This window comes from Dasypus novemcinctus, chromosome 6 (assembly GCF_030445035.2).
Source record: "Dasypus novemcinctus isolate mDasNov1 chromosome 6, mDasNov1.1.hap2, whole genome shotgun sequence".
NCBI classification, from domain to species: Eukaryota; Metazoa; Chordata; class Mammalia; order Cingulata; family Dasypodidae; genus Dasypus; species Dasypus novemcinctus.
The window spans coordinates 23,531,318-23,551,391 of record NC_080678.1 but is presented as its reverse complement, the minus strand read 5'-3'; the positions used below and the strand labels follow the sequence as shown (position 1 = coordinate 23,551,391).

Here is a 20,074-nt window from a genome sequence, read left to right as displayed (position 1 = left end):
CTGTCTCCTTCTAGCTCAGCACTGAGCATAAGATCCTACACATAGTATATATTCAATTAACCTTTACTAAATGGATAATTAACTCCAGGACCATCAGATCCCAAGATGTCAGTCATTTCAGGAAATGAGATAGGTTCATCAGAAAAATACCTGCTTGCCAAACCCAATGCTGTTCTAGCTAAAACTGTGAATGATTCTGAACATTGTGCTGAAGTTGGTGCTATGAACACTTTATTTCCTCCACTGCAATCCTTTCTCACCTGTGTACTTCTCTAGCTTTTATGTAAGATGTTCAGTGACCTCCTGCTCCTTTCTCCTTTAAAAACCTAATCCTAGGGAAAGAGTTTGCACTTACTTTTTATTCTCATGGGTATTCTATATGAGTCATTAGAAACATGTTGTATCTATGTGAAGAAGAGTAGGGGAGGGAGAGAGAGGGCAGAATTTGAGGGAGAAATTCTGACTGTCCTGGAAATCACATCAAAACCTGATTGTGCCCCCTGAGCACTTAGTCAGCTCTAACCAAAAGCCCATGCTTGTTTTGATATGTGGGTCCCCACTCAAAATCCTCTCAACCAGGACACTGGCATAGTAAACATGCATAACAACTCTGCTTTAGATAGAACTGGACGGGAACAAAACTGTTTTAAGAATTCGCTATAAGCTGGGTCACTTGGGCAAGGAGAAAGATAGCATTATTCAATCAAAAGACTATTTCTCCTGGGAAACCATTCCAATGGACTTCTAAGAGGTAGAGACCTTAAGGAAATTTAGAGTCCTGCTCTGACAGTAGGAAGGAGCAAATTGGGTCCTGGGATGGAGGAGAAGTCTTGTACAGAGAAAAAGCCCAACCAAAATGGCAGCAGATGAGCTTCTGGATAAGTATGAGAAACAGCCCTGACCAATGAGAAATTTCTTGGGCTGGAGGCAGCATGAAAACATTAGAGCAGTTATTGTCTATTCTATGCTGTAAGTTTCCCCCATTAACCCAAACCTTCAGCAAAGTCTGATGAACACAACTGTTTTGAGTTAGTGGTCCTTTGGGGAAGGAAGGAAGAGGCATGGTGGGGTGGTGCAATGCAAAAAGTACAGGGCTCACACAAGGAGACCAAGAATTCAGAACTGGCAGGACACTGGAGGAAGAGGGGACCACAAGAATGCAAACCTTCCAGGAATCTCTAGAACTGCACTCTGGTGCAACACGGTAACCACTAACCACATGGCGCTATTGAGTTCTTGAAATGTGGCTAGTCTAAACAGAGCCGTGCTGGTAAGGGTTAATCTGAAAAAAAGGATGTCAAATGTCTCAATAGTTTTTACATTAATTATAGTTTGAAGTAATAATAGTTTGGATATATTAAGCTAAAATAAAGCATGTTATTAAAATTAATTATACATGTCCCATTTTACCTTTTTAATATAGCCATTAGAAAAGTTGAGAATTAGGTATGTGGCTTACATTTTATTTCCATTGGACATCACTGCTCTAGAATCTTGGGAACAGGCACAGACTTACAATAGTACATGAGATAGGGAGCTTAAGCTTTCTTTAGATACTGAAGTTGGAGACACAAGGCAGTAGTCGACATTAACAGTTCTGTGTGAGGAAATACAAATTTACAAGAACAGATGACTCTTTATTTTAGTAAGATTTTGTTAAATTGGAAAATTATTCCTACAAATAGCAAGTGCTCTTAAAATATGATTCAATCTATACAAAAATTCAGCTTTTTAGGAACACCTTTATAGCATGAAACAGTATATGGTATAGCTTTTCCAACATAAATAATTTATAGTGGTCCTTAGGTTTCAACTAGAAGAGAAAAAAAGCAAGGAAGCTTCCATCCCCTGGAGACACTTGAAAGTGTTTTCCAATAACTTGACGTGTTCAATGGTGACTATTGAAGACTAACATTTTGTACTTTTAACTAGAAATATAAGACACACAGAGGACTGCCGTCGTTTATGGGTTGTATTTCTTTCACACTGAATATATCCCCTTGAGCTGGGTCTCAGGAAATTTATGAGCAAAAGTTAAAGCAAAACATAATGCCTGATAAAGCCTGACTTCAAGTAAGCCAAACCAGATATAACCAGATAATATTTCTTCTCCCTGGCATACGACCTAAGAACTCAAGCCACACAGTGTAGCATCAGAGGTAGTGCCCCGTGAGTGACCTCAGGCCCTGAGGTTTCCTGATGACCACTTTGGGGTGTCTGAAAACTGGGGATTTCTAATACTTATTCAAAAGGGTTTTCAGAGGATTAAGTGATAGTGTATAAACCATGTCATGCCAGTGAAAGTTAAGCTGGTGTCCTCCCTCTCCCCTTCATCTCCTTACCCCAGCTACATGCTAGGGCTCCTTCTTCTGAGAAACCCCAGAAAAGCCCCTGCCCCTCCTTCTTCAATGGATTTGAGGATTGCAAGGCACCTTGGCATCTCCTTGAGAGCTTCTTGCCCATGGGTGGCTTAGGATGGCAATGTAGAGCTTCTGTGACCCAAGACACTCAATTAAAGGTGGTTTCCAGAGATGAGGGTGGTCACGGCATGCAGCACATGGCATAAGAGTATAAAGCCAGCACAGGGTCCCATGTCCCTTCCGTCCCTCTTCCTACATTCCTCAAACCCATCCTGGGCCCTTCTTTGCATCCTCCTTGGTTCAAAGCTACTCAAAGATGTCCTCAGGTTATGTAACCTATTTCTCAAATAAACATACACAGAAAAACTACTCTTTGCCCCACTCAGCCATCCCCTGACTCTAGAATAATAGGTCAGTATATTTCCCACCAAGATGCAAACAGCATAAACCCCAAAAGGGGGGCTGGTTAATGGAAATTGACCTCAAATTACTAGCTTCTTGGATGAAGAGGTGTTTTTCTGCTCGGAGATCTCCCAAGTATTCTTGCTTAATTCTTACTTCTCAGTACACACACACAGAGGAGCCAGTGACTCAGAATCCCAGCCTCACAAGTTTTCCAATCCCCAACCCTCCTATAACTAATGGATGTTGGGGAAAAGTTATTTCTTTTTTGAACTCAGGACCTTGTATGTGGGAAGCAGGTACTCAACCACTGAGCTACACCTGCTCCCTGAGAAGAAGTTATTTGTGGCAAGAATTCCTCATTCATCAGAGAAAAAGAAATATGATAAAGTGCAAAACATAAAACTGTGTTTTTACTGCTTTTTCACCCATTTGTTCCTCCTCCCAGGGTCAGGAATCTCAGTGAACCTCCAAGGGTCTGAGCTCCACTAATCTGGGGGAACTTGGTCTCCTTGAGTCTAGCTGAATCCCAAACTAAAGGTAAATGATTCCAGGGCTTCTGAGAGCATTCACGTATCAGCCTGTGACCCGGCGTAGAGCTGCAGTGATTGACAGGTGGACCCCAAGGCAAGTCCTCATCGTGCCATGCCGCTAGGCCAGGGAGCTGGGGCTGCCGTACCTTTGCAGGTGAAGCATTTGATGTGGAAATGCCTGGTCTGGACCCGAAGCACTTCACCTTTGCATGGCTCCCCACATTTATGGCAGTGAATGATGGGCTTCTCTGAGGGATGGTGAGGGTCCTGAGGGTGGGCCACTGAAAGAAAAATAGCAAAAGATTTAGTGAGCAGAAAGCATTCTGACAAGAGGGGTCACCCGGGGGATGCATACATAACCCTGTAACTTGGTATCAAATGATCCACATGTTCACTCAAGAAGCATGAACTGAGCACCCTTCATGCCATTTCATGCAGGTACACAGATGAATATGACACGTACAGCTTTATCAGCCCAGTGGGGAAGACCCAGGCCTCCTCCGTGGAATCTTCCATCCTTTCCCTTCCCCCAGACTTCTAGAGAACCTCCGCAAGAGCATGTGATTGGCAAGTAAAACACTGTCTTGGTTTGGTCACATTTTATAGTTCCTTTATCTCTATTTTTTTTTAAGATTTATTTATTATTTTTAAAAATTTATTGCTCTCCCCTTCTCTGCCCCACCCCCAGTTGTCTGCTCTCTGTGTCCATTCGCTGTGTGTTCTTTTTGTGTCTGCTTATATTCTTGTCAGTGGCACCCGGAACCTGTGTCTCTTTTTTTGTTGTTGTTGCGTCATCTTGCTGCGTCAGCTCTCCGTGTGTGCGGCGCCATTCCTGGGCAGGCTGCACTTTCTTTCGTGCCAGGTGGCTCTCTTAGAGGGTGCACTCCTTGTGCATGGGGCTCCCCTACGTGGGGGACACCCCTGCACTGCAGGGCACTCCTTGCGTGCATCAGCACTGCACGTAGGCCAGCTCATCGTATGGGTCAGGAGGCCCTGGGTTTGAACCTTGGACCTTCCATGTGGTAGGCGGATGCCCTAACCATTGGGCCAAATCCACTTCCCCCTTTATCTCAATTTAGAAAGCACCTTTTGGCAAGGAGCTTGTTGTACACCCAAGTTTCTTGAAGATGGAGACCATTTCTTAAGGTTCATGACTTTCTTTTTCCTTTTTTCCCCAGCTTCTCGGGACACAGCAGAATGTCTGTGCCCCAGAGAAGTTTAGTAAATGTTTGTTCCCCTATCCAAAAGTCATTTCCTATCTTACATTGGCAGCTCATTTAACCAGCTGGAGGCCAATATATCATGAGCCTTTACCACACACAGTTCCCTCCCGATACCACACTGCAAGAGTAATTTTACTTTTTAAAAAATAAAGTAGTAACTATACGGATCTCTCTGAGCCTCAGTCTCCTCTCCTGTAAAAAGAAGGTGATTGGGTGGGAGGTTTCTAAGGTCTCTTCAGGCTCTAAAATCATATGATTAGGCTTCTAAAGGCATTCCCTCAGTTTCCAGAGTGTGGCCTTTGGAGAAGAGAAGTCACTGGGGCGGCCCTGTCCTGCCATTGGAAATAGGATTTAGAGTCTCCCTTTTACAAAAGGCCAAGAGAAAGGCAGGAAGAGAACACGTGGGGCCCTAAGGTAACCCAGTGTCTTTGTTTAGGTTGCAGTTTCTCCAGTCAGAGAACCAAGTAGGCATTTTTTGCTCTCAATCTCCTTTTCTGATGTGAGTCTCAGAAGGAAAAACCATGTGATATATAAAAACATATTACATAAGTACCTACATTAGTGTGATATGGGATAAGAATAGTGAACCTAAAACTAATCAACCAACACAAACGATTTTTTTTTTTTTCTCTCAAATGGTAAAACTGGGTTGGATGGGGTGAGGGGATGTGGGCAGATATTGCTGAAATTTGATTTAAAAAGCACCTTTCAGCACGGACCTCGCTGTGCACCACAAGGATAATTGGTCATTGTTTCTCTCAGACTGCTGTAGTGTTCTCATTCTGCCTGGAAGGAGTTTGAACAAGACAGTCCAAATAATCCATTACTAACTCCATTCTGGGAAACAAGGTTCTTCTTGTGAGGTTTTGACCAGGTGCAGGTGTCGTCTCAAGTTAAGCACCTGAACCACATTCTCTGTGCTGGATCCCGAGAGGGCCCGCGAAAGTACCAACACTGTGATCCACCTGCATTTCCTTATCTACCTGCTGGGATCCTCTTGGATATCTGTATTGACAACAGAACTCAGTATTAGCTAAAGAAATTCAGGAGGGACCTGCCATTACAATCTCTAAACAACCACTGACTTTTAAAGTGATGTATATAAAGGTCAAAAACTATTTACCTGGGCATTACAAAATGTTTCCCTTAATATCTTCTCCAGGTGCTGCTAGTGAGTTTGTTTCTTGTTGTTGTTGTTGTTGTTTTTAAGCTAATTCCTGCTTCCTCTAAGAATGGAGGAAAGTAATATTTATTGAGCATCTACTAAATGCCAGACACTGAGCTAGGTTCATCCACATAAGTCATTTTATTCCACCCTCACCACCCTCCCTCTCTGTGAGGTGAGTAATACCATTCCCATTTGACAGTTGAGGCAAGAGCCCCAGAGGAGTTGAGCAACTTGCTCAAGTAACAGTAAGTAAAAGCTCAAAGATCTACACCCAAGACTCCAACTCCCAAGCTCACGCCCTGCCCATGCTATATAAGCCAGGAAATCACTGTGTCAGAGAATGATTTATCTAGCCCAGCTCAAGTGTAGTTTTAAAATCAACAGCTGGGATGTTACTTACAAAGAGAATGCATGCAGTCTGTGCGATGAGGAATTGCTAGCTGGCATGACACCCTGCTGGCATTACCTAAGAAGCCCCCCCCCCACTTACTACAAATGCAGATTTCTAGGCCCCTCTGTTTGAGGGGTGGGAGCCAGGGATCTACATTTTCAGAAAGCTCTTCAGGTGATTCTTAGGCATACTAAAATTTAAGAACTATTTCCCTTTGGAATTCAGACAATATGAATAAGCAAGCTAAGGAGAAGCCTTGGAGTGAGAAAGAAAATTAGCAAGACCGTCCCCTTCAGAAACAATAGAACACTGTGGCGCTCCTGACTCTAAGCAGAATGCTTCTTCTGATAGGAAACTATACTCCAAGCACTGCAGTTTCTCTTGACACTTGAATTTTTTATAGCTAAGCAAGCGAGCCATGCTGAGTAATGATGAGGGAAGGAAAATATCATTTCACTTCTTGGCTTTTCCCTTTGTCTGAACAAAGGTGCCAGTACAAGTGCTGGCACCAGCCTCAAAGGCCAGAATTGGAATCAGCATCTGCATTTTGCAAGCTTTTCCCTTTGGAAATATATATTACACTGCAAAGTTCTCCATGCCCAGGGGTGACCTTTTTTTTTTTCCAACTGGAGATGAGCTGAGAATATGTCAAGTTTAGTTGCCTTTCCATCATACAGAAGCCTAGGCAGATACCTAGCAGAACCACCTCTTTGTGAAGAAGCTTTTCTTACTAGAGATGGAGAGCCTGCAATGACCAATCTTATTAGAGACGGGCAGATTCCAATGACCAAAGAGATTGAGAGTGGTGACCTCATGCCCACTAGATGACAAACCTTCTCTCCTTTTAAAAGATGGATAAAGAGGTCCATTTTACAAAATTGTCTTTGACAGTTTGGTTATCAAATATATGTTTTTTGGCTCAATTCTACAGTTTTGAAATATGCTGAGTCAGTTGCAATATACACATAACATTAATTCTGCCCTCCACTCTTTGCCAGCAGGCTCTTGCTAATTTTCACTTGATTTGCTCCATTCTACGGTCCCTACTTATTTTACTGAGAGAAACCTGAGTTGCAGAGAGCTCTCATTCCTTGCCCAAAGTTACCAGCAAGTTATTGGCAGAGATACAGTTCGCATTTTGGCTCCCAGACTCTTACTACTGCACCAAGCAGTCAATGATTTACCCTGGTACTCGGTAGACATGGTTAAAATCTTTCATGGCTCATCGATTTTGTTCCTAAAATAAGAATAGTATGAAAAAAACAAAAGCATGGCTCCACATTTTCTGAAAAATGAGGAAATACAAATGAAGAACCAACCGTCTATTTGCCTGAATGGATAAAGGTAGCCCACCACTGCAAACATGCAGTTTAGAGAGATGCTTGTGCTACTCAGATGAAAGAGCTTATTACAAGGCTAACTCAGGCGTTTCGCATTGTCTTTCCCAGTACAGTGAAGCAGCTGGGTCTCATCTCTGAAACCCCAGTGCACGTTCTTCTCTTTCAGCATGGGGAGGGATCTCTACTGTCCACTTTAATAAGATGCCTCACAAGGGGCTGCCAGCCTGTAGAAAGGGCAGCCCAAGTATTAACCCCACTACCATGTTGCTACTGGGCCTCCTGGACCACAGAACATTTCCACCTGTTTCCATCTATACTTCACCAGCATTTATCAACACATTCTGTGCTAAGCACCACCTAGGTGCTGGGGAAAAACTGCTGAACCAGACAGACAGAATATTGCCCCAAAGGAGCGTACATCCTGGTGAGGCAGAGAGAAGTTCTCATTGTGATATGCACTATGAAGAAATGGACTGTGTGACACTTGAGGGAGTAACCACATGGGTGAATGGGAGGGAAGGACCCCAGGAGTTGCAGATATTTTCTGAGACTTGATGGGAGCCAGGCTTTCAATAGACACAGGACAAAAGACTGAGGAAGCAGAAAGTAAAAAGGTTTTGAAGCAGGAAAGAGCTTCATGTATTCAAGAAACAGAACAGACAGAATGGCAGTGTGGCTCGGCCACCTGCAGGGGCACACGTCATAAGGTGAAGCTGCAGAGGCAGGGAGGGGCCAGATCCTGGAGGGACTTACCAGTCATCAGAGAAAATACCGGATTTGAGTTCAAATGCAATGGGGTGGAATTGGAAGGTCTTAGAGAGGAGAGGACCTGATATGCATTTAAGTAGACTCCTGGCTGCTTTTATAGAAAATGAATTACATAAGACCAAAAGAAGAGATCGAGAGGCCTGGAGAGAGCTGGTAGGGTTTGGCCTAGGCAGGATTTCTCAGTGTAGACAGACACACACCATATATAATAAATATAATGAGACACTAATGTATCTTGAAACCAGATAATTCTTTGCCGGGGGTGGGGGGTGGGGACGGGGCGCTGTCCTTTGCATTGTACAATGTTTGGCAGCATCCCTGGCCTCTACCAACCGGAGGCCGGTAGCAATCCCCAGCTGTGACAACCAAAAATGTCTCCCTGGTTGAGAACCCCTGGCTAGAGTGATGGCAGTGGGAATGGAGAGAAAGGGTCAGACTTGGGATAAATGATAGGTGTTGAACTAAAAGAAAGACCTGGAAGATGGACTGGAATAGGTGGGGGGCAGTTGAAGGAAAGGAGGAGTTGAAGAAAGGAGTTCTCTTGGTTTGAGTAGACGGTGGTACCATATGCTGAGATGCAAAATACTGAGTTTGGGGGCGTTGCATGATAGACACCAAAAGTTCTCTTTTGGACGGGCTACTTGGGACAGGCCTATCAGAAACCTAAGATGATGAGACTGGGGGATTGAGATCTTGAAGGAAATCCCATTAACCTTAAATGGCCCAAGCAGGGGCCATTGCAGGCAGTCAGAGGAAGGTGAGAGACTAGAGGGGAGGTGCAGACCCCTTCCTTCTAGCCCAGAAGCAGCCTCACCTGGCAAGGCGACTTCACCTCGGGGCCATTGCTGACACTAGCTCACCAGAAGCAGAGCATCTGAGAAAGCACGTGGGAAAGAAAACTCTGAGCAGGTGAATACCACAAACCTGCCACCGAGTCCTCAGTATGAGTTACAACTTGCTCCAGGTTACCTGAAATCATCACAACACCCCAGGTAACACACTTCCCTTCCCAAGTCCCCTTCTCTCTCAATAGCACCGTCACCCCCCTAACCAGCCTCTGAATCTGCACGCAGTGATGGCTTTCACAGCCCTCACAAGTACTCGATCTCATCTTACTCTCAAAAGAGCTCAACGAGGCAGGAAGAATGGGTGCTGTCAGCTTTATTCTACAAACGGGGATGCCGAGATTCAGGAACCAAGTGACTCACCCAAGACGACAGTCAAGAGATGGAGAGTTGGCAGTGAACTAACTCAGTGACTCCTGATCCAGTGCTCTCTGCGCTATGACAACCCTCTCATCACCCATGCATGAAACCCCACAGTCATCCTTGATTCCACCCTCCCTTTCATCTCCCCCTAAATTCTGTCTAATCTTGCATCCTTTAGTCATCTCTTCTGGCATCATACTAACCCAGGCCCTAAACCCCTTTTTCTCAGACTATTGTGAAAGTTTTCCATTCCCTGGATGAAGGCTCTTTCGTTCCCACGGCACCTGCAAAGAGTATTCTCCTCAAGAAGACGGAGCCTAACTCCCCACTCCTTAAGCGTGGGCGGCACATAGTGACTTCCTTCCAAAGGGCACAGCATGGGATGGCGGGGGAAAAAAAGTAACTTTACCGTGGAGAAACCTGACAGACACTCCTTCGGCTTGGTGATCAAGGTCAGAATCAACAGTGAAAAGTCAAGTTGATAGGAAGTACCCGTGATAAGGTGAGATTTTGACAATGGCACTTTATCTCTGTGGTCTTCCTCCCCCAAACCCCTTAACCCCAGTCCAATGACAGGAAAAACATCAGACAAGTCCCACTGGAGGCACATTCTACAAAATATGTGACCAGTCCTTAAAACTGTCACGGCCACAACGCGCCTATGGAGAGAGAAGACGAAGTGTGACATGTAATCCTGGAGGGGATCCGAGAACAGAAAGAGGCAGTAGCCAAGAAGGAAAGAGCTGAATAAAGCATGGACTTCAGTTAGTAATAATGTATCAACCTTGGCTCATTACTTGTAACAAATGTACCCACCAATGTCAGCTGCTAATAATAGGAACTGTCTGTACTATCTTCAGGATTCTTTTGTAAACCTAAAACTGATCTAAAATTAAAGTTCACTAAAAAAACCCCACAACTTTCAGTAGCCCCCTCTGTCCCAGTCCATCAAGTGTAAAAGGTCTCTGCCTGCCTCAGAGATCTTCAAGAATACGGTCCCACACTAGCTTTTTAAAATTTTTTTTATTTTTAAAGATTTATTTTTATTTATTTATTTCTCCCCACCCTCTCAGATGTTTGCACTTGCTGTGTCTGTTCGTCTTCCTTGTTTCCTTAGGAGGCACTAGAAACAGAACTTGGGACTTCTGTTAAGGGAGGAAGGCACCTAATCTCTTAAGACACTTCCATTCCCTGCTTTGTTGTGTATCTCACTGTTTTTCTTTTTGTGTCTCTTGTTGCATCATCTTGTTTTGTCATCTTGCCACACCTGCCCATCGCATCAGCTCGCTGTCTTGCTTGTCCTCTTTAGGAGGCACTGGGAACCTCCACTTCCTGCTTTATTGGGTCTTTCATTATGTTCTTCTTCTTCTTTTATATAATTGGGTTAAGGACCACATTAATTTTTTAAAAAATTTATTTTATTTATTTATCTCCCCTCCCTCCCCCCCACCCCGGTTATCTGTTCTCTGTGTCTATTTGCTGTGTCTTCTTTGTCTGTTTCTGTTGTTGTCAGCGGCATGGGAATCTGTGTTTGTTTTCATTGCATCTTCTTGCTGTGTCAGCTCTCCGTGTGTGCGGTGTCATTCCTGGGCAGGCTGTACTTTCTTTCGCGCTGGGCGGCTCTCCTTACGGGGCGCACTCCTTGTGCGTGGGACACCCCTACGTGGGGGACACCCCTGCGTGGCAGGGCACTCCTTGCGCGCATCAGCACTGCGCATGGGCCAGCTCCACACGGGTCAAGGAGGCCTGGGGTTTGAACCGCGGACCTCCCATGTGGTAGATGGACGGCCTAACCCTGGGCCAAGTCCGCCACCATGTTTTTCTTCGTGTGTCTCTTGTTGTGTCAGCTTACCACACCTTCCCATTGCACCAACTCCCTGTCTTCTTTAGGAGGCACTGTAAACCAAACCAGGGACCTCCTGTGTGGTAGGAAGGTGGGACCTCAATTGCTTGAGCCATAACCACTTCCCCACACTAGCTTTTTAAATGTCTAAGAAGGAACTAACATTTGCTGAGTACTTATCACTGGGTCAAGTGGTTTTAAACTCAGGTAGTCGGACCCCAGGGACTGAGCATCAAAATAGGCTAATGTGGGGGGAAGTGGACTTGGCCCAGTGGTTAGGGCATCCGCCTACCACATGGGAGGTCCAAGGTTCAAACCCGGTGGCTCCTTGACCTGTTTGGAGCTGGCCCATGCGCAGCACTGATGTGCACAACGAGTGCCGTGCCACGCAGGGGTGTCCCCCACGTAGGGAAGCCCCATGTAGGGGAGCCCCACGTGCAAGGAATGCGCCCTGTAAGGAGAGTGCAGCCTGCCCAAGAATGGCACCGCACACACGGAGAGCTGACACAACAAAAAGATACACAGATTCCCAGTGCCGCTGATAAGGATAGAAGCAGTCACAGAAGAACACACAGCGAATGGACGCAGAGAGCAGACAACTGGGGGGGAGGGAGGGAGAGGGAGAGAAATAAAAAAATAAATCTTAAAAAAAAAATAGACTAATGTGTATTTGTATAAATATACAATTCCCCCCAGCTGGGCCTCATGGTCATGTTCAGGCCTATCAGCTTCATTTTCACCCAGAGCCCTCTGGTCCCCTGGCATAGGGCACTTGGAATGGCTTCTCCTCTCCTCACCTGTTCAGACCTGACCCACAGGGCCCCAGCCAGGTGCTGGCTCTTCTCTGAAGCTTTCCTTGTGGTTTATAGTGATCAAAGATCCTATTCTCCTCCAAGTCCTCCAGCACTGCATATCTGCCCTGTCACCTAGCACTGAGTTTCCTCTATTCTCTATTTCTTTTGCTTTTGTTTCACAGATCCTAGGCCTATAAAACTGCAAGCCCGATGCTCAATTCTTCCAAATTTCTGGGATAGCTCTTATTTCAAGTATCAAATATCCCAAGTTGCCATCTCTATACCTTAGATCAGGCAAAATATGGTTACCACGAGGAGGCAACTCCCACGTGAAGCTGCTGAGTCCTGAACAGATGGCATCTCGACAACCCCATCACGTTATTATCACAGAAACAATCTATTGAACAAGGCTGATGTTCCAGGCACTGTGTTAATGAATTTAACCCCACAATCACAGATGGGCTACTGCTTTATTAGTCCTATTTGCTGAGGAAGAAACCAAGCTAAGAGAAGTATGGTACCTTGTCTTAGAGGTTATGTAGCTACAGAGTGGCTTGACTCTAAAGCCGATGCTTTGAAACACTGTGTGTGTGTATGTGTGTGTGTGTGGAGGATGGGGGGGGTCCCTCAGAAAAATCACAGATTCTTACCCAGCACACAAGGAAATCAAGCTAGTGTAGCCCGATGCAAGCTGGGCCGACTTGACTGATACACTGCTCTGAAGCAATCAACACCTAGCTGCATCAAAATTCCAAAGGTAGTGTGGAAATTTTCCGATTGCCTCAACTTCTGGGAAAGAACACTTAGCGAGCAAAGGTGATACAGTATTCCACCGTCAGGAGGCGCCTTCCTCCTGAGCAGCGGTCAGGACTGAAAACACAGTTGCTCACTGGGATTAGTCTGCATTTGCACTCACAAAACCTTCCTCTGCATGGCTACATTTTATTTCTGTGTAAAGACAGGATTCCTATTCTCCAGGCAGCCTACATCTGTGAGACTGGTTCATTACCTGGAATATGGTCTTAGCTTCTACTGTGTTAGTTGCCATTTAATAGTCAACATGCATCACAGAGCTGTACTCTCGCCTCTCCTACAGCTTCTCCCACCTCCAGCTCCCTTCCATTATGCTAGAATGGTAATAGTGTTAAGTCTAGAAAACAAGACATTCAAGGGTTTAAATAAATGCATAGAGTGCTTAATTTGCAGTTTACCTAGAAGTTCATTTCCTGCTGTGGCAAGTGGTAGTTACTTGCTGCTACATACTCTTACCCTGTCATTAGTTGTCCAAAATGATCCTTCTCTTTAATTGGCTTCCGCGACCTAATTTTCTTATACTGTGTTGGTTTGGTAGGCAGGATTATTGCTTTGGCACTAAGCACGAGGCTGCCTTGGCACAAACACTCCCAGCAGGCCGACAATCTGACGGTTTTGTTCTAGCGTCCCCTCCTCGCCACTCATGGCTTTCCACCTGTGAGATGTGCCGACACTTGATGTGCCTTTTCCACAACGTAGTAGGTCCTTGTTATTCCTTCAAACCCATTGTCAGCAACAGGTAAGCTGGAGTCCTGACTTTTGAAATAGTCCAGGTTCAAACCCACTTAATCTGATTTCCCCAAGGTAAAAAGATATTAAGATTAAGATAATTCCACAAGGAAACTTCCTCCCTGTAAGTCATACGACATAGACATACTTGCCCTGATGTGCCACACCTGCCCTCTATATATGAAAGTTAATCTCAGAAAGGGATTTAAAATCAGCTTGGTTTCTTCTTCCCTCTCCTTCTAAAGAGTGACTCCTTAGACACACCTTTTTGCTGAGATGACTCATTGAGACAGCACCCTTCTCTGACCTCCCCTAACCTTTCTCTGACAGCACGTAGACCTTTATCTTTCAGCATGGTAACTGGGCATGACTTTGAATTACAGGTTAGGAGACATGACTTTCAGTTCTGCCTTTTCTGCCACATGCCCCAACCTCCCTGAGACTGTAAAATGGGGCTAAGAATATGTGTCCTAGCTCACGGTGGGGTGGTGGGGGGAGTGAAGGCATCCACTCCTGGGAGGTCCCAGGGCACTAACCTGGCCCCCAGATGCCTCAGGTCAACTGGGGGTAAGTAAAGACTGTCACCAATCCCTATGATCAGGAATTTCTGAAGTATTACAAAAATCCCTTCTGAAATTTGATATATCTTTTTAAGGTCACACAGGGACCTCAAATGCACCAGCAGTTGCATCTGGAAATGGATCAGGGCAATCAGGCAGTGGCTTATATCCGAATCCTGCTGGCAGAACACCACATCTTTATGAATTGCCAGTGAGCCGCAACCATCCTCAATCCAAGATTGAGAAGGACTGTGGTCCCATTGGAGCCATTTATGGGAATGCAAGTTAGGAGAGAGGGTCACAGCCTATCGGCATTGAGTTCCAGGCTCCTGAGACAAGGCATAGCTTGGGCATGTTAACAGTAGTGCCCTCAGCCCCTTAATCCCAAATCCAGAGATTGTAGAAGGGATTAAAAAAGAAAAAATTAAGCAAGGTATTGGTCAAAACCTCTGCATGGTAGAAACCTAAGTCTGTTAGCAGCACAGGAAGCTTCCCGGTAGCCTTTGCCTTTTCTTTTTGGATGCTTCTACTTACTGCCCAGAGCACACCAGGAATCATTAATTGGTTAAACAGAGCATTTTCACACTAACTAATGACAATGGTAGATACAAGTTTGGGACTTCACAATTCATAAAAAGTGTTTAAACAGAATATTGCCCTTGATCCCATCAATTTCAAATTATCCTCATTCGACAGATACAGAATCCAAGCTTCAGAGATGTAGAGGCGCTCACCCAGCAGCGGGAGCTGGAGGCAGCTCTGGCCACTGAGGAGGGCCGACTGGGCACAGCTCTTGCAACTCCACGGTCAGCGACTTCAGCTCGGTGTCTTGAAACTGGCCAGGGTGGGGGCATTTCCACCACGGAAATGGGCAAACTTTCCAAATCAGGACCTTCCCCACCTCCTTCCACACAGAACCAGCTGTTAAACTTTGACTAGTACACCACTGGGCACAAGTTTCTCCTGTAATAAATGACAACAAGGCTTTCCATTCAGGCGGTTGTAACTGCCAGAAATAAGAATCACAACCCCCTCTAAAAAGGAACTCCCACTCTTGCTCTGTGAATAAATACACAAACTCACCTTCCCCTGAGGCCCTCTGTTGTCTGCGCACCCACTGGGAGACAAAAGCAAAAGGCTTGTGCTCACAGCATCCAGGGCATGGAATCAGATGATTTTATAAGTGCCCGAACTACTCTCTAGGTCATGGGCTCTTAACAAGGGGTCCATGAGCTTGAAATGAAATTCCAAAAAACATTATTCTTGTGGGGATGTGTTGGTGTGGATGTGATCTATTTGTTAAATATTACACAGTATTGTGTGGACTTAGTAAGGGGTCCTTGGTTTTCACCTGACTGGCAAAGGGGTCCATGGAACATAATAGGTTAAGAACCCTGCCCTAGGAGAGGGAGGAAGAGATGTGATTCGAGGGCATTTTCGGGACTTGGAGTTGTCCTAAATGATACTGCAGGGTCAGATGCTGGATTTTATATATCCTGCCATAACCCACTGAATGTACTGGGGGAGAGTGTGAGCTATAGGGTAAATTATTATCTATGTGGTGCGGCAGTGCTCCAAAATGTGTTCCCAAGTGCGATGAGTGTGCCACAATGATGGGGGAGGTTGTTGGTGTGGGAAGAGTGGGGTGGGGGGGGTATACGGGAGCCTCATATTTTTTAATGTAACATCTTTTTGGTGATGTATATCGTCAAAAAATACAACTTACAAAAGTGATGGAGTGGGGTGGTGGGGAGTGGGGTATATGGGAATCTCATTTTTTAAATGCTTTTTTAATGTAATGTTCTTTGTGATCTATTAAAATTTAAAAAAAACAAAAAAACAAAAAAACCCTGGCCCAGGTACTCAGGGCTCCTGGCTCCCCTAGATCTGAAGGTCTGGCCTGGTCAAGCTTTCCACAGGGCATCACTTGCTTGTTGTTACCTTTGCAAGAAAAGGGAAATACACAGAATCTATCCCTGTTGCCTGGCCAGGTGCTCTCCTATTCATTCAGGTGACAGCTAGTATAACCCTGGGGAGGCAGGGCAGCAGAAGGATGACTCTCTTATTTAACTCCAGTACACCTACTTGAGTGGGACAAAAGAGATTACCTCCTGACGTTAGTTTAAAAAGCACTCCAGTCTATTACTCAAAAAGAAAATGTGGGTGTGAAGTCCGACATGGGACAGCAGAAGACAGACAAAAAAAAAATGCCTCCGAGAAAACTCCTAAATGCAACCTTCCAAGACGTGGGAAATAACTCCTTATCAACAGTCAATAAATGCTGGCTGAGTGCCTGCTGTTTGCGCGTACCGTGCCACGCCTTGTGGAGGATCCCACGCCATTCCTGCCTCTAAGGGCAGGGCTCCCAGGTAAGTAAGTACACAGCACACGGTGAGCCCTGGGGGGGAGGTGACCAACACTGGGAGAGAAATATCTGGGTGCTGTTCCAGGAGGTTAGAAGTACCCGAGAGACACAGACACTAAGCAAGGGCTCTGAGGAGAGAGAGCAGGCGGGGGTAGCTGGTTGGGGAAAGTTTCATTGAGGGGGCGTGGAATCTGGCACTGCAGGGTGGGCAGAAGGTGAATGGGGGGCCAGGGCAGGATGGTTCGGAGAGCAGGGACGGTAGGAGCAAGGGTGTGAGAATGGGAGGGCCCTGGGCATGCAGCAGGTCGGGCAGTCTGTCCAAACCGAGGCTTTGCAACGCAAGAGGAGAGCGTTTCTTACATGACATTCATGAAATTCCCAGATCCTGGCCTCAAGGAGCTGCAGTTTAGTAGGGTGTGTGTGTGTGGGAGGGGGGGGGTGTAGAGAGAGAAAGAGACAGGGACAGAGTTCCACAGAGAAAGAGGGAAGGAGAATGAATGGATATGAAAACAGTGTAGAGACTACCCTTGTGCCAGAAGAAAAGTGAAAAATGAGCGAGAGAAACCAGAAAACTGCTCCAGCTGGGTTTTTAGGGGCGGGGAGGATTTAAATGGATGGGATGGAGGAGGAGCACATCTTAGACAATGGAAAGAGTGGGATGGTTATATCTGATGAATATCAGGAAATCTGGGTTGGCTGAAGCGCAGACTAAGCAAAAGGCAAGGATGGAACGTGGGACAGTAAAAGACCGGTTGTCTGTGTGCATCCTTGAAGGACAAGCTACAGAGCTTAGACTTTAAAGGCAGCTCATGTTCCCCTGGGTTGAGATCTCGAGGTGAGTGATAGAATCAGAATAGAGTCTGGCCTGCTTCTAAGGAGCTGAGAGAGAATTCTTTTCCAGCTCACTCTGCAGGCCAACGGAGCGCCTGTGCTATAACATGAGGGCTGGGGAGGCAGCCTCCAGGGGTGGACAGTCACACGGACCTGGTGTGAATCCCACTGTGTCCCCTGTAGCTCTGTGCCCTTAAGCGGGTAACTTTTCTTCTCTAAGCCTCAGTTTCCTCTTCTGTAAAATGGGGACAAATCCTCCTTTGACACTTAGGAGGATAAATGAGATAATGTATGGAAAGTGCTCAGCACATTTCCTGATATATAGTGAATGTTCACAAAATGGAAGTTTCCATAGTTGTTTCCATAATGCTTCAAGGCGGGAAAATGGCGGCTCATGGTTCCTTGACCATAAATGCCCATGCACTCCACCTCAAACTCAAACACGTTGAATTTCAGGTTCTATTGTCTTCTGTGACTTTTAGCAATGAAATACTTGCTTTTCTGCTGTGCAGCAGCCAGTCAACATGCATGCAGCTTGTCCAGTGACTCTTACAGCATCTTACACCATTCCAGTTGTACCCAAAGTGTTGTAAGCAGCAGGTTACTTTTCTTCCCTGCAGTTTTTTTGAGATATCATTCACATATCATTACAATTCACCCATTTAAGTACACAACTAAGTGGTTTTTAGTATAGTCACAGAGCTGTGTAACCACCGCCACAATCTAATTTTAGAACGTTTTCATCACCCCAAAAAGTAACCCCATATCCATATGCACTCTCTATTCCTCCACCAACCTAGGCAACCATGGATCTACTTTCTGTTTCTCTAGATGTTAAGCAGCAGGCCTGATACTATGTGTTAGTCTTGGCTTCATAACATTTGCATGGCAATCAGAAGAAACAACTGTACATAGACAAACAGATGAGGGTCACCCCACACCCTCCAGACATCTCACTACTTGCTAATGTACAAACTCCTCCCCACTAATGTATTTTGTTTGTGTTTCACCAACATATCCCCACCCTAACAAATATCCTTAATTTCTTATTTCTGTCTTCATCTCTACTGGCCTCTTGAGAAAAAGCCCCCAACAAAGACAGATATAAAAATCTTGGCTGAGATGCTAGTTCACTTCTCATGTAGGTGTCTTCAGAAACATGACTTGCCTAGAGGTGCATCAATGCCAGCATCAGCAGGAGAGACTTGCCAGAAAATTAGAAACAATGGGAAATGCCTTTAATTAATTGGTCATTCACCAAAGTGGGGGTGAGGAAGGGTTTAGGACACAGGTATTAAGCACACAAGAGTTAATGTCTCGTTGTCTGCTCCTTGTTTTTTTGCTCATTGTTTTTGCTCATTGTCTGAGACTGGGAACTCCCATGTGGGAGGTGGGAGTTCAACTGCTTGAGCCAAATCTGCTCCCCAACAATAATCTTTTAAAGATATAATTAGAGCAGATCATTCTACTAACCAAATCCTCTGAGCAGCTTCTCACTGTACTATCCAAATGCACAGCAGGGCCTACCAGGCCCCCTCGCCCTCACACCATATCTGGCGCTGCCCACCTCCCCAACCTCTTCTCCTACCCTTTCCACATCACTCCCAAGCTCCAGTTCTTTGCTGTGTCAAGGTCTTCACACAAGCCAGTTTCCCTTCCAGGAAGGCTCTTGCCCCCATTCTTTGCAAGGCTAGCTCCTTCTTATTCCTCAGGTCTCATTCTAAAGCAGTTTATATGCCACCTCCTCCCAGAGATGCCCCGAGCCACCTATCAAAAGACAGCCTCCCTGTTTCCCTGTTACCCTGTTTACTTCTTCTAAGCATTCTATCTACCTACTGACCCACATACCTAGCTAGCTAGCTAGCTAACTACCATCTCCTCCACTGTCAAGTAATAATAAAGTCTGTGCTTATAATAATAATAATAAAGTCTGTATCTTCAGTACATTCACTCATTAATTCAATGATAGCCTGATTTCTTTTCCATATCATATCCTTCAGTGAAACCAAAAGTTGGCTGACTACCTTGAGTTCAACAACAGCATCTATCAATTAAATAATTTCAATGATGCCAATAAAACTCAACTAATGGACAAGAGAAAAGACTTAAGTCTCTGACTCAAAAAAAAAATAAAGTTGAAGAAGTGGGTGAGCTTACTGATGGGCCTGTCCCAAATCATCTCAGGCTAAGCATCCCTCTGAATGAAAGTCACACACAAAGCTCAATTTCCACCTAGACTGACCTGTGGAGGAGAAGTCTCAGTGGCTCCAGAGCCTTGGAAAAGCTAAGCTCAGTGTCTCCACAGCCTGACACGAAGGTGTGGACTAACCAGAGGGCAGGTGCAGAGCAGATGAACATCTTCCTCCAGTAAGAATCCTGAGCATACCTGGCTTCAGAACTCAAACTCTTGAGAATAGCTATTCTCATCATATTCCAGCACCAAACCATTATTAGACATCTCATTCCATTCCACAGCATAAAGATGAACTAGAGCCGTCAGCTTGCTCGTTCACGGGGTGTCGGCATCAAGAACCCGGCAGGTAAAAATCCTTGGTGAAGTTCTACCACAGGACTACTTTGCTCTGCTGGAGGCAAACTGTGAAGGCATTACCCAGCAGAAGTGGATGGGGCCATGGTCCCTTAACTCACCCCTCTCAACTCTATTCACTGTCCTGGGTCCTGAAACTAATCTGGTAAGTGAACTCCCTGTCCCTAAACATATTGCCCCTGATCTCCCTCAGCGAAG

The 20,074-nt window shown here is 45.4% G+C and overlaps 1 protein-coding gene across 12 annotated transcripts in view; it reads right to left on the bottom strand.

The window, feature by feature from the left end:
* Positions 1-20,074, bottom strand: part of ABLIM1 (actin binding LIM protein 1) — a 316,566-nt gene that overhangs the window by 142,577 nt on the left and 153,915 nt on the right. For all 12 annotated transcript variants that reach the window (XR_009186072.2, XR_009186068.2, XR_009186063.2 and 9 more), the window contains exon 2: positions 3,442-3,576. Coding sequence is in view for 1 of the 12 variants with exons in the window: in XM_058298332.1 (XP_058154315.1) it covers positions 3,442-3,576 (135 nt within the window). In the remaining 11 variants the exon portion in view is untranslated. The remainder of the gene's footprint in view (positions 1-3,441; positions 3,577-20,074) is intronic.